At 36.4% G+C, this 15,025-nt stretch overlaps 1 protein-coding gene and 1 pseudogene across 4 annotated transcripts in view; one reads left to right on the plus strand and one right to left on the minus strand.

Moving 5' to 3' along the window:
- The window catches only part of Rttn (rotatin), a 168,747-nt gene extending 162,337 nt beyond the window's left edge, over positions 1–6,410 (plus strand). For 3 of the 4 annotated variants that reach the window (XM_019205453.2, XM_033757440.1, XM_019205470.2), the window contains 3 exons: positions 3,541–3,644; positions 4,923–4,992; positions 6,027–6,408. In XM_019205453.2, the coding sequence (XP_019060998.1) occupies positions 3,541–3,644; positions 4,923–4,992; positions 6,027–6,112 (260 nt within the window). In that variant the 3' untranslated portion in view covers positions 6,113–6,408. Of the gene's footprint in view, positions 1–3,540; positions 3,645–4,922; positions 4,993–6,026 lie in introns of all 4 variants that reach the window. The other variant, XM_010607718.3, reaches the window with a different exon arrangement.
- Positions 6,411–9,435: 3,025 nt separating this feature from the next.
- LOC104853412 lies at positions 9,436–10,324 on the minus strand (annotated as a pseudogene).
- Between the last annotated feature and the right edge of the window lie 4,701 nt (positions 10,325–15,025).

The following is a 15,025-nucleotide window of genomic DNA, read 5'->3' on the forward strand; positions in this document are numbered from 1 at the left end:
AAGCCTGTGGACCAGTCATGTAAGATGTAGAGAGAAAGCTCTTTTATCTAAGGATATTTGCCAATAATGTATGCTTAGCTTTTGTTCAGAAGTAATGAGGAATGAGATAACAGATCAAGACCGTCCAAGGTAGGGAATGTTACTGGCCATCCTGCCTATTTGAGGCTGGAAATCCAAAGAAGCATTCTGTTAGGAGAAGGGTGAATCAGAATTAACCCTCCAGACCTAATCCAGATGATTATAGAGAAAAGGTACTGCAGACTGCCTTTCCCAGGAATGCCTGATGTTAGTGAGCCAGGAACTTGGTTTAAAGTGAATCTTGATTGATAGTGCCCTTGAGTGCATGGCAGAAGCAAAATGCTTCTCTGATGGATGAAGGACAAGTTCATACTAGACCTCAGGGAACCTACCACAAATAATTTTTTAACATGGTCACAGTGGGGCTATAATTCATATGTCTCAGTGCTGGGCAGCATAAACCACTGTCAGTACATGACTGTACCATGCATGACTGTACCAGTTCTACCAATGGTAGGCAAAAACCACTTGGCAAAACAAGAACAAGCAAAGGAAAAAATATCAACTTCTCTGCCCAGACTTCAAATATTAGGAACATAAAGCATAGACTTAAAAATGTTTTTAATCATACCATATTTAGAAAATAAATGGCAAGGTTGGAAATATTTTTAGGGACTGGGAAACTTAAAAATTGAAAAACTTAAAACAAGAACCAAATAGAACTTCCAGACCTTCATCGAGCATGTGATCAGCCACATGTAACTATTTAAATTTAAATTAATTAAAATTAAATTTTCAGGTTGTCAGTCACACTAGCTATATGTGGCTAGTTACTATCTTATTAGACATCACTGACTATTATAAATATGTCTGTCTTGTAGGAAGTTCTGTTCCAAATTTTTAATTAATTATACAAGTTAGGTATAGCAGAATAGAAAATTTAGGAATTGGAACATAGATCAGAAAGGTATTATCTATGATGCAGCAAAGAAAGCAAAAAGAATAAGAAATGATTAAAAGAATGAAAGATATGCTATAGCAAATATACTTAGATGATACGTATGTTTAATGAAATCCTGAAAGAGGAGGAGAAAGAGAATAGCAGAGAAAATTTTTAGAGATGATGACTACAATTTCTAATTCTAAGACAAATATACAAATTGAAAAGACCCAGTAATTCCAAGTAAATAATTCTTTCCTAGATGCATCATAGTAAATCTGCAAAAAAAAACAAAACAAAACAAAACAAAACAAAACAAAAACCCAAGATGAAATGGACACGTTTTTGGATCAAAGTAACAGATTTTACTGAAGAAGAAAAAGAAAATCAAAAAGCCCAGTAGTAACTATGCAAGACATTAAATTAGTCAAAAACCTAACCAGTCTAGATGGCTTCATCCATGAATTTTACCAAACATTGGAGCAAAAAGTAATTCCAAACGTATACAGGCTGTTCCACAGAGTAGGGAAAGATGAAATAGTTGATCATTTTATGAAGCTTGCTTAACCTTGTTAAGACGTGAGAAGGACAGAGCCTTCTGGTAAATTTTGCTACTAGCACTTGGAGAGTGAAAAGGGTGGAATACATATAAATTTCATTTATATAAATATGTAAATACAGAGTCTGCCAAAAAATATATACACACTTCAGGAAAGGAAAAACTTGCATAAATATTTTAATACTAAATTTATTGAGACATCATGAGATTAATACAAGTTACATTTGGCTTCTACAGTTATAAGAGGTGCTCAAAGTGGTCATGGCCATTAGCTTCCAGACATTTATTAGTATGGAAAACTGCTGCTTGAGTAGTCATTGAGATTGCTGCACATGCATTTTCAGTTTCTTCGTAGGGGCTGGCAGTGTGGTGGGTTTTCTGCAATATACGACTTCATCTAGGATCCCTCATACGAGGGTAACATCATCTGTTGAAAAAACATCATATTATTTCTTTTCCTGAAGTGTGTATACATTTTTTGGCAAACTCTATGTATATATTACTATCATAAAGATGTTTAGCACAAACAGATAATAGCCCAATAAGCAATATTCTTTATTATAAATTCTATATGGCCGTTTGAGTCTCACAAAATACTACAGTTGATTTTTCTGGAACTTTTATACCATAGCCTATTTATGGTTGTCTTGGTTGTCATGACTTGACAAGTGGAACCCTAATCTCTTTTTCCAGTAAATTTATCACTGTTTAATCCAGTAGTAATAAACTGTTTATAACTATTTCTTACCTGTATGCAGAATACACTCATAAAACTGAAAGCCCTTTCAGCTTTACTAGTAAATCAACTTTGATTTATAGCATTTGCTGATTTTCATGGTGTGAATATCTCACTGTTGCTGATTTCACACCACCAACATGCATCCCTAAACTTTTAATTATTAAATTAGTTATATTAAGAAGGGAAAAATATGTAAAGCCTATTACTTCATAATTATTTAACTATATTTTACTGTTATATATTCTCCTGATGTTATTTATGTTTAAATGGGAGTTCAGCTAATCAAGTTGACAATCAAGATTGTGAAAATAATTCAAAAATAAGTAATGAATGAGTTCAGATATTGTTCTGAAACACACTGACAATTACCTTAGAAGTAGACTTCTCTGAATCTTCAATTAAAATGAATAGACTAGTGCAGATAATTAGTGATTCTTGATTCCTACTCTGGCTACCTGTGTAGAAGGGACATATCTTGCATATCAGTATACCATTAAATAAGTTTTTCTCTGACACTCAAAATTTCTGTAAAATTATTTTTTGTATTTTTGGGGGGTGTTTTGAGGGGGAGCAGGTTGATAAAGGGTCTCGCTATGTAATTGAGACTGATCTGGAACTCACCATGTAGCCCAGGATGGTCTTGAACTCACAGCAATCCTCCTGCCTCAGCCTCCCCAGTGCTGGGATTACAGGTGTGTGCCACCACGCCCGGCTCCAAAATTATTTTTTGAATTACCCAAAATAGTATTTTTTTGTTTTTTTCTTCTTGGTATCGGGGATCAAACTCAATAGCATTTCTTGATTATTGTTACATACAGTAGTTCATCCTATGGGATATGTTGTATAATGGTCTTTATGATTTTTCATGATTGCAGATATATTTGTATTCTAAAATTAATTTTTTCCTTTAAGTAATAATAAAATTGCATTTTATAGTAGAGCAGAGCAGGTAGTAAAGTCTTTTTTTTTTTTTTTTTTTTTTTTTTTTTTTTTTTTTAGGTACTGGGGATTGAACTCAGGTCCTTGTGCTTGCAAGGCAGATGCCAGAACCACTGAGCTAAATCCCCAGCCCATTTTAATATGTCTTTATTCAAATTGGGCCAAAAAGCTTAGGTCACGTTGATATCTCTGATCCATCCATTCAGTGCCTACCATAAAAATAATTTGTTTTGAAGTCCTTCTTCCACATACCAGAAATATATGGGGAAATGGGGATATCCAGTTAGACTAAGGTAAAAATACATAATGTCTGTGACTGATCTTTTTTAATGTATACATTTTTAGAAAAAGTCATTACTACACTAGCTGCCTGCCTGGAAAGTGAGAATCAGAATGCCCAGAAGATTGGAGCAGCTGCACTTTGGGCTCTGATTTACAATTATCATAAGGTTAGTTTTTAAAATGGGAAATGGGGATATCCAGTTAGACTAAGGTAAAAATACATAATGTCTGTGACTGATCTTTTTTAATGTATACATTTTTAGAAAAAGTCATTACTACACTAGCTGCCTGCCTGGAAAGTGAGAATCAGAATGCCCAGAAGATTGGAGCAGCTGCACTTTGGGCTCTGATTTACAATTATCATAAGGTTAGTTTTTAAAATGGTAAACAACTAGGTCTCTTAGGATGCATTCAAAGATGTCAGAGGACCATAAAAAAAAAAAAAAAAGTGAAACCACAGACCCCTGTTCTATTTGTTCATTCATCCAACTAGTAATCTGTCAGTGGAAATCTTTTTTATTTAATCATTTCATCAAGATGTCACATTTTTGTTCCAGTTTTAGTGTAGATTATTTCTTCCAAAAGGCAGCCAAGGAAAATACATTTTGACATAAAACTAAAGATTTTTTCGAATTACATAATTTGCCTTTCTCCTGTATATATCATCACTGAATTTGAAATTTTCTCAGCTCTTGAAGACTGCAGCAAAGGACCTGCCCAAAGAGAATGACGGCTCCTCCCCCCTCCTTTTTTTTCAACCCCCACCTCCTCTCCCTCTACCCTCACCTCCTCCTGCCCTCCCTTCCTTCCCCTCTCCTTCCCCTCCCCTCTCCCAATCTCTGGCCTCTGGTCTTCACTTTTAGTACAGACATCTCAATCCTGAGATAAATGCCCATGAATATATAGAGGTGAAGTAGTAGGCAGATGACAGCGCCAGGACACACAGCATCTTAGAATGTTGTGCACAGAAGGCCAGAAGCTGTTGCTGTTCTCATCTGGATGTTTCCTGGGCCAAGCACAAGAAGTATTTTGTAGTTACTCAATAAGTATTTGTTGACTTTCTGACTGATGGGCAATATTTGAAATACTTTATCAGAAATCTGATAATTGAGGAAATATGAAATATTGAAACTAGACTAGTTTAAAATGTACTAGTTACATTATTATACTTCTATTATCTTAACATTACCCTTGTAATTAGCAGTCAGTCACAATGCTTTTGTTTGCAAACAATTTGACAAAATTTTGTTTTTGTTTGGAAACTTTGCATTGGGCAGCAAACACAGCCATGGCCATCTTTCCCACACAAACACAAATGCGACAATGTTATCCAAAATTGTGGAACAAATTTAAGTTTGTGAACTAAGGTACCATTGTACTGTGTTATCCTGATCCTTGACATATGGGAATAAATCTAATTAATGGATTATTCTGTATATCTGTAGGCAAAAACAACTTTGAAAAATCTGTCAATAAAAAGAAGAGTGGATGAAGCATATTCCTTAGCAAAGAAAAGTAAGTTTTATTTTTAAAGAAATTACAGTTAAACTTGGAAACTACCAAGAGAACTCTAGTTACTAAAGTATTTAAACAGGCAAAATAATTTTTCTATGCTGTTTTACCAAGTTTTAGGGAGCACTTTTGTCAAACCATTGTAAGATGTGCTGATATTTAGCCTATACTTTTCATGATAACATTTTTAAATAATAAAATATTCTGATAAAAGGTTTCAAATGTAATAATTTCTTTAAAAACATCTGTGATCTTTTCCTAAGTCAGTTTTTTCTTATACCAAAATGTCTTTGCCAGCAGCTGCCACTGTGCTAATGTGTGTTCCTAGGTGATAAGAACAGGGCCCAATTAGAACTAACCTTGAACAAAAAACTTTGATTTAACATCAGGAAGTTGAGTGCAATTTTCCAAGAATAGATTCCACCACCCCTGTGTTCATGTTCCTGTGTGATCTGCATGACTTGAGAGGATTTCTTTTCAAAGCATGTTACAGTACTTATTTTAAGTGACACCTGTTCTCAAAGAGCATTATCCTCTGAACATTTTTTATTTCAAGATAACTGAACTATGCCTTTCCTGTAGTGTAAGTGATCTGTGGGTTGTTAATCTGTATTTTCTGATCTGATGTTTTTTTGCCTTGTTTTGTTTTAATGGAGAAGAGGTTTTGGTTTATTTCTAGGTGCAATCAGTCATAAATTAATGGAGGAAGTCAATAATTGGGTTACATTAAAGTTTGTGTTTTAAGAAGGACAGTACATTAAAAAAAGTAATGGTATACATTTGAGAGTATAGTTTACTGATGTCTATTATGAGAGTATACTTTTAATTCCCTTTGGTTAAAATATTAATAAAAAAATAAAAATAAATTATATAACTTCTAAGTGTTTCAAATGTAAATTGTTCTTATAATTCTCATATTTTAAGAACTTAAATAGAAACTTACATGTTTGTGAAGCTCATAGGGTTGTGTAAGAGTACCCACTCTTCAGTGTAGTACTAAGTTCAATAAATTTGTATTTCTGTACTCTATACTGCAGCTGTCTCAGACTCAAAAAAAAACTCTCTACACGCATACTACCTGAAATGTCTTGAAAACCTCATTCAGCTGCTTAACGCCTCCTGAGTGCCAAGAGGTGCTGCACCTCAAAGCTGACAGCCACCCAGTGGAACTGAACATGAGGTTGCTTTGGGTGTTCAGTACCGCCTGAAGACGTGTCTGCAGAGTGCTGATGCCCTCTCTTCCCTATAGGAAATAGAACTGGAGACATTGAAAGAAGTAGAACTGATAACATTTCAACTCTGTCCATTCATCACAGCTCTCTGGAAGTAATCACAGCTGACAAGAAATGGTGTGATAAGGCACAAAAAGTTCTGGCAACATAAGCATTTTTACCCTTTTCTATGCAATTTGCTTTGTAAAAATTTTATTTAACAATTATTTAATAAAATGAAAAAAAATTTTTAGAAACTGAAAATTGACTCTTCACTGCTGCTTCCAACTTTTTTTCATTGTTTATTGGTACATTTTAGGTATACAGTACAGTTACATTTATCATTAGGAACTTATACAAGATACCTTCAACCCCCTCCGTCCCTTACTATTTACAAAGACTTTGTTTCCAGTTTTACTTTTCTCATATTTTTTCCTTTCCCTTCTTTCCTTTCCCCTACCCGTCTCACTTCACAGTGATATATGCACACCCATGTTTTTAGTGGCACAGTTTGTAACAGCTAAATTACAGTCCAAATGGCCATCAACTGAAGACTGGATAAAGAATATGTAGGGCCAGGTATTTAGTTCAGTGGCACTGTACCTGCTTCACAAGTGCAAGGTCCTGAGTTCAATCCCTGGTACTGAAAAAAAAAAAAAAGATGTGTGTGGGGTTTTTTTTAAAACCCCTACTGAGCCATAAAGAATGACAAACTAGAGACACTTATACCTAAATGAATTTGTATCGAGGCCATACTCTTAAGTGAAATTAATAGGACACGTGTAAATACCAAATAGTTCCTCTGGTGTGAGAAACTGAAAGTGTAAGTAAGGGTCAAAATGCTTCCAACTGTTACCAGTCTTATCTATATTAATTTTGAAATTAAAAGGACAAATTGTGTTCTGCTTTCTTTGCTTTTTCTTTTTAAAAAGAATTTTGACATGACATTTAACTCTTTTCAATCCAAATTTTATTTTTCAAACTTCCATTGTCCATAGTGTATATACTAGTGAAGGATATATGCATGCTAATGTATATAATTTTTGTAGTTTCCTTAGACAATTTTTAATGATACTTCTTTCTAAATAATTTATAAATACAGTTCTATTTATAATTTGCACCTTTCAGCATCTGAAATGCTGTGGAATAAAAAAGGGAAAAGTACAACATCACATTACAGTGATACATGCACACCCATGTTTATGGTAGCACAGCTCACAACAGCTAAATCTTGGAAGTGGCCTATATTGTCCATAAACAGATACATGGATAAAATGTGGCATTTATACCCAATGGGTGCAATATTAGCCATATAGAATCATAAATTTGAGTAATTTGTAGGAAGAATAGATGCGCCTTCACAACCCACTGCTAAGTGAAATAGAAAAGGTTAAATGTCACATGGTTTCTCTCATGAGAAATGCAAAGTAAAAATAAACAGCAAAGTATAATTTAAGTATGAAATTTACAGTATAAATAATTTACTTTTAAAACATAGATGATAGGAAACAGTGTGGAGATGGGGATGGGACCTGGGAATGGGAGGAAACTAGGCAGGAAAGGAGAAGAAGAGGAAGTAAAAAGAATGGAGATACATTATATATGTACTAGTTTCCCAAAGCAAAGGTGATTACTATGTATCACAGACATATATATATATATATTTCACCTGCTGTTTTTATACAATATACACACACACACACACACACACACACGTAGATACACACCTTTGTATACATTTAGCAAAATGTTTTAGAAAATTGTTTACTAGCACAGTTCACAAGAAAAACTATTAAGTGGTACTAGTAGACTGCTATCAAATAAGCAATTTGGTGTTATTTAAACTGGAAGTGTGAGAACAAAATATATGTCACCTACTGAAATGGAGGTAAGTGTAGTACCTGAGAATTGTTGACTTATATTCATTTTTGGGACAGGGTTTTACTACATAGTCCCAATCTCACTATGTTGCCCAGACTCATCTAGACTCAGCAGTCCTCCTGTCTGCCTCTCAAGTACTGAGATTATAGGCATGCATCACCACTCCCAGCTGAGAATTGTTGATTAAAGCTCTGAAAAGTAACCTTAAGGAGACCAGAAATTTCAGAGCAGCCCAGCTTAATCTGAAGAAGTGGACATGCCAGTCATTCTGGAAAACTCACCAATTATAGGAGTAGTAATCTTAAGAATTATTTTTCTTTTCTCCAGTTTCTTATGTTCCATACCATTTTAAAAAATATTTTTCATGACCTCTTACTAATGAATAACTTCCACAAAGTTTTTTCTGTCCTAGGCCCTGTTCTCAGAACTTTTATTATTTAATCTGTCCTCTAAAATACTATTATTACCCTTTAGGTAAAAGTGAATACATGTAGATTCAGAGTTGTAATGTGCTCATCGTCTATGCTAGTGAATAGTTGAGATTGGAACCTAGCTAATTAAAGCCTGACTTTTTTCTTAATTCTCAAGTTATACTCCCCCCAACCACCTGTTGAAATATTTGTTATTGTACTTGGATGCCTCATAATCTCTTTGGAAAGAGGTAGAATTGTAGGTCCCCCCCTTGAAGTCATGATAATATCATGGGGACATTTGTAACCCATTAGCCAGGGTTAGGGTTAGTCATTATTACTCAAATTCACCTTCTCTGAAACCTGCTACCAGAACACTAGCTAGAAGGAAGCTGATAGGTTATATGTTGATTTACACATCTTGCGTGAAGCAAACTGGCCTTTGTTTTTTCTTCCCTGCTGAAATAGTGGCTTATACAATTTTCAGAATTCACTGATTAATTTTCAAAAAGCAGAAATCACAATCTACTTCCCTAATACTAACCCTAACCCTAACCCTGGTTTTGAAAATGGGACATGAATAGCAGAATAGAGTTACTCCTAGCTGAATCCTTTTCCTATCTAAATTTTTTTTAGTTTTATTTTTTTAAAGTGGGTGCACTTTTCTATAGCATTGTGCGAAGAATGAAGTGACAAATAGAAATTTGCCTATTTTACTCCAAGTTGCTAACTTCCCTTTGTAGTGTTAAATAAACTCTCCTATAGTAATTTTCTTCTTTGTTTCTTATTGTAAGTTGTTTATTGGAAGGTAATATATAAACATCTTTCCTTTAGTAATTAAAAAGTGGACCACTCTTCTGATATAGATAGCAATAAGCTAAAAACAATCAGCTTGTTGAATTTTCCTTTTTTACCTCTTGTCTGAGGATGGAACTTGATTTTCATCAGTTCAGAGCTGCTGCACCAGAGATGATCTCAATCAGCTCTTTGGTGATGACAGCTTGTCAAGTATGGTTGAATGCCAAAGTCAACTTACCAATCATCTCAGAAGCGTTCTTGCTGGCGTAGTCCATCGCTGTCATCCTGATACTCTGCTCACTGGTGGTGAATTCCTTCAGGGAGTAGTAGATGATGTTGGCCATATTGTACTCTGGGTAATTTTGCAGCACATCAGCATCAATATTGTTATAGATGCTCATGCTCTCAGCACTTGCAATGGTATTAAGAGAAAAGATGGGTTTTTCTTCTGTCTTATAGGAGATAACAGACCTGAATTAATTAGAGATGATACAGGCTTCATCAAACTCATATCCAGAACTTAATAATTCAATAACAATGATGGATGTACCTCCAAAAGTAGGGGGCTTTCTTCCCACGTCCTTGAATGTCATCAGAAACTGGTCAGAATGAATCCTGGAAAGTATTACCCTGAGTTTTATCACCAATTCCAGTAAGCATGCTCTCCTTTCCAGCTGCTGTTAAGTGTCACCAGCTCACTTTTTAATCTGTTTAGCAACTGAGGAATGAATAGCTCTGCAAAGCCCTCGATCTGAGGACACACCTATAAGGAGGTTTTTCTTCTTGTCTTCAGGTACCTTAATATCAGCTTTTTCATACAGAGCCAAAGATCTTACTCCATATATCCCAGTTTCTTATTCCATATGAGCCAGTTTCCACTCCCTCTTAACTCGGGCATATTAACTTTCTATGATTAGTCACTGTGGCTTCACCTTGTCTCTAATTACCAAGGTGATTAGAGTCCCAAATCTGCTTCTTGATCAGATTTGCAGAATGGTGGCTAAGAAGAGTAATTAGTATCTCTGCTTTGGCCATAACCGGGTCAACCTATAGTTGCCTCAATAAGTGGGGGAGCATGAAATAGTGGTTAGGAGTAAAGTGTTCAGGAGCCATGTCCCCACTTCTGCAACCTGTGGAAACCATGGAATGGGCTCTTCAGCCCTAACTGGAGACAAGGATACTTATCCTGTAAAGTTGTTGAGAGAACTAAGTTCTGAACACAGTACCTAGTGCATAGTTGATTATCCCTTATATATTATCAACAATTAATATAAAATTCCCTCCAAATCATGCCTGTTTATTTAAAGCATCAGATCTGTCCTTGCAAACCTCCTGTTCTTTTTTGGGAGCGGGATGTGCTGTGAAGAGTGCTATACTGTCAAAATTAAGGTTCCAGCACTCTAAAAGGATGTCTGAAGTACTGAAATGAATGGTCAAGGTATTGCAGATAGCCAGGTTCAAAATTGTTATAATGTAGTTAAACAAAGCTGGGCCCTCAGCATTAAAAAAAATAATAATAATTGAGGCACATTCACTAAATAAAGTATTTGTAAATAGGGAAGGGAGGAGGGGGTGAAGGGAGGGCAGGGGTAAAGGAAAAAGTGAGAACCGAGACCTGTCATGTAAAGGTACAAGATCCCAATGATGAATGTAACTGTACTGTATACCTAAAAAGTACCAATAAACTCAATGGGGGGGGAGAAAAATGGGATGGGGGGAACCCATTTTGCTATCCCCTGTCTGTCTCTCCTCGACAGCAGCTATCTTTCTCTCAGTAAATTTTTCCTGCTTTTAACCTTTGTTGTTCCTAGAATTCATTCCTCAGTTTTAGAGAACACAAACTCACATTTCAGATATCTAGTAGGTTTGGTGGTTATGTCTATTCCCCTCTCTCAAAGGCGCTGTGTACAAGCATTAAATATGCATGGGTGGTTTGGTACATTTTATTCTTTTCCTTATAAGGTTGTCCTGATTGAATGTCAGTTGGTGAATATTACTTTCTCTATTTGTCTAGAAAAAATAGAAAATTCAGAAAATTATAACTTTTCTGAACAAAAGAAAAATCTTAGCTTTAAGAATGCACCACTCATTCTCTTAATGACATAAATAGGATGCACATGTGTAAATACTGAATCCCTTCTCTGGTGTGAGAAACTGAAAGTGTAAAGAAGGATTAAAATGAATAATTGATAATGTGAAATGGAATAAAAGGTCCAAGGGAGTGGGGTAATTGGGAGGGATAGGGGAAAGAAAAGAAGGGAAAGGAAAAAATGGAAACAAAGTCTTTGTAAATAGGGAGGGGTGGGGGGGGTGAAGGGAGGGAAGGGGAATGGGGAAAAAATAAGGACCTTTACATCAGGTAAAGGTACAAGTTCCCAATGATGAATGCAAATGTATTGTATGCCTAAAATGTATCAATAAAAGAATTTAAGAAAAAAAAATGCACCACTCTGAGAAGCCATTTATTCTTTCTACCTGTAGTTAACTTACTGTGACCCAAAGAATAAGAGAAATCAATGATAAAAATGCAGTTTATTCTATTAACTAAGGAAACTGAATTTGGGGGACCTAGCTTTTATTTTTCCTGTGTTAAAAATGATTCCTTACAGATAATTTCTTATACAACTCAAGTAATAAATCATGTGGAACTGACTGAGAATATGCTGGGCCTTGAGGCTCAGAATGTACAAAAGACTATGCCAGGACCCCAGGAATTCTGAGATTTGGCAACAACATACACAGGGAGCTCAGTGTGATCCTGTTTAAAATGTTCCCAACGTTGATATTGAATTGTGTTTGCGCCTTCTGTGTCTGAAAAACCTGTTTCAGAAAAGAGTCTGCTTTCTTTTTCAGAACATTTATAAAGTGTCCTATGATAACATTCAAAAGTCCCCCTTTAATTTTGCTTAAAAGTCAAAATGTGTTTTAATATAGGCTAAAGAAAACTTTTTCATACATTTCTTCCTTTACAATAACATTTTTACCTGCCCCACCCACCACCAGCTGCCAATGGTTGTGCCTTGGGCATTTCTGGTTCCCATTTGAATTCATCTGGGTGATACTCAGTGTTCTGGTAGCAGATTGCTTACAATTTTGTGTAAATTCTGCAAACATTTTTTAAAACTCTGTATTAGAACATTTATCCTTTAGCTTACCATTGAAAGAAATAGGTTATAAATGAAACTTACTGTTTTTGTTTTCTGGTCATGTTTGTGAAGTTTGTATTGTGAAAAATCGGTTAATGCATATTTTCCTGGTTTGATATTTAGTTGTTATGGTTTAGATCTAAAATATCTCCCCCAAATCCCATGTGTTTGGAAAGTGATTGGATCCTACTGGCACTGCACCCACGTGTGCTTTAATACACTGAAGAGTTAATCACTGACTTGCTTTTAGGATGCAGAGCCTGGTTAGAAGTGGGTAACTAGGACATGACTAGGAAGGGTGTATTCTTGTTGCTGGCTGTTTCCTTCTCTCTCTGCTTCCTGCCTGCCATGGGTTGATGAACTTTTCTCCATCATCCTCTTCTACCATGCCGTTTGTTTCTTTAAATCAGCCAGCCATAGACTGATCCACCTGGAAACTGTGATCCAAATAAGCCTCTTTTCCTTTCCTTTAAGTTTTGGGTATGGAGTATTTTGTCTCAGTGATGGGAAAATGACTAATACAGAAAGTTGGTGTCAGGAGTGGGGAATCATTGATGAGACTATATGTGATCATGTGGTTTAGAAGACTTTGCAACTGGTTTATAGGAGAAGTTTGGAAAGGTTTGAGGATGCCTGCTAGAGAAGCCTTAGAATGCTGTAAGCAGAGATTGAAGAAAGATTCTTATTGGAGCACAGGCAGTAATGCATAGCAATGCCAAGGCCAGATTCATGAAGTTTCAGTTGGGGATGAAGACTTCACTGAAAATTAGACAATAGGCCCTGCATGTTTGTTACTTTCTGGCTAAGAACTTGCATTCATTTTGCCCATGCCTTTAAGATGTTTTATGAGGCTGAATTTAAAGATGATGGACTAATTAACCTGGTAGAAGAAATTTCAAGGTAGGCAGTGTCATGGGTACTGTTGGCTACTTTGACCCAGTTGTGTAGTGAGAATCAGAAAGAAAAATAGAACCAAAAATTTTTTTAAACATTTACATTTTTTCCTGAAATAAAGCACTTGTAAAGCTGAGGCAAGAGAAAACATGGTGACTGAAAAGATAGCATTAAAAAGAAATCAAATGGGGGCCAGTGATTTAGCTCAGTGGTTCCGGTGCCTGCCTCACAAGCACAAGGACCCGAGTTTGATCCCCAGTACAAAAAAACAAAGAAGTCAAATACTATTGGGAGGATAGAACAGACTCCTGGGAGGTATCTCAAGAAATGTCCAGACCCCACCCATCTTGGACTCAAGGGTATAAAAGGGAAACTTCTTTGAAAGAACTTTCTTTCAAAAGAAAGCCCCAAAGTGCTTTGCTTATTCAGGACTGCCTAAGGAAGTGTTTCCTCAAGTTTAGCAATTCAGGCACCTAGAGGCCTATGCAGCTGTGGTCCAAAGGGGCCTGGCTACTGCTCAGCTGACGGCAGATCTTGATGTCATACATGTGGTGCCAGCTTTACAGATATGCAAAATGCAAGAGTTGTAGGGTTAGGGAGGCTTCCACCCAGATTTCAGAAGGCCTAAGAACCAAGACAAAAAGGTATTGCAGGGTCACAGTCCTTGGCAGGAGCCCATAAAACAGTGATGCTTGAAGTTGTGAGAGTGAACCTGAAGGTTCAGTGGAAACCCCAGGAAATCAGAGATGCCAGGATTATAGAATGTTGTCTGTAAGGAAAGGTTGCAGGCATTGAGCAGTACCAGCCCAACGGAGAGGTCCTATGGGCCGTGACCAGCAGGGCCATAGGGGCAGGGCTGCTCAGGCCCTTTGGAGCTCATATGTTACCACAGCCTACCTGGGGTGCTAGATTTAATGTTTCTCCCATTGGGTGTCAGTTTTTCTTTAGTTCAATTCATTCTATCCCCCCATTCCTTCCATTTGGAATGGAAATGTTTACCTTGTACCATTTTATATTGGAAGTATTAGACATTTTGCAAGGTTTCACTGCTAATAGTTTACCTTGAGTCTTTTTGGCGATGGTAAAACTGTTAAGACTTTTGGTGACTCTTAGAAATGGACTAAATGTATTTTACATAGTGAGATGGATGTGAGCCCCTTGAATGAGTCAGCCAAACATGGACTAAACCCATTGGAACTGTGACTCAAATAAACCTAGCTTCCTTTTAGCTCTGGGTTTTGAGTATTTTGTCCCAGGAATGACTAATACACTAGTGCAACTTTTAACACTTAGTTTAAAGCTACATTCTATATCTGTTAGGAAAAGCCATGCTTTTGTAGAGGTGAAGGTCCAAAATAATTATGGATTCAGTAAAAAGTTTCTTTTTCTTTTTTCTGTTTGTTGTTCTCCACATCTAGAAATGCAGGGTTGTTAGTTCATAGCTGACAGTGTCCTCTGGGACTCATGTGCCTGCTTTCCTCTTTGAACACTTGTTTCAATAAGTTACATCATAAATATCAGGAAGGTGAAGGGATAGAAAAGAGCTTCCCCCACTGTCCACTGTCTTTTTAGGGAGGCTTCCCAAAAGGCCATTTCAGCAAATTATGCTTACATCTTCTTGGACTGTACCTAGCATATGGTCACTCCCACCTGCAAGGGAGACTAGGAATTGTAGTCCCTTCCCTGGGCACACTGC

This window comes from Fukomys damarensis, unplaced genomic scaffold (assembly GCF_012274545.1).
Source record: "Fukomys damarensis isolate Sample0158 unplaced genomic scaffold, DMR_v1.0_HiC HiC_scaffold_30, whole genome shotgun sequence".
Lineage (NCBI taxonomy): Eukaryota > Metazoa > Chordata > Mammalia > Rodentia > Bathyergidae > Fukomys > Fukomys damarensis.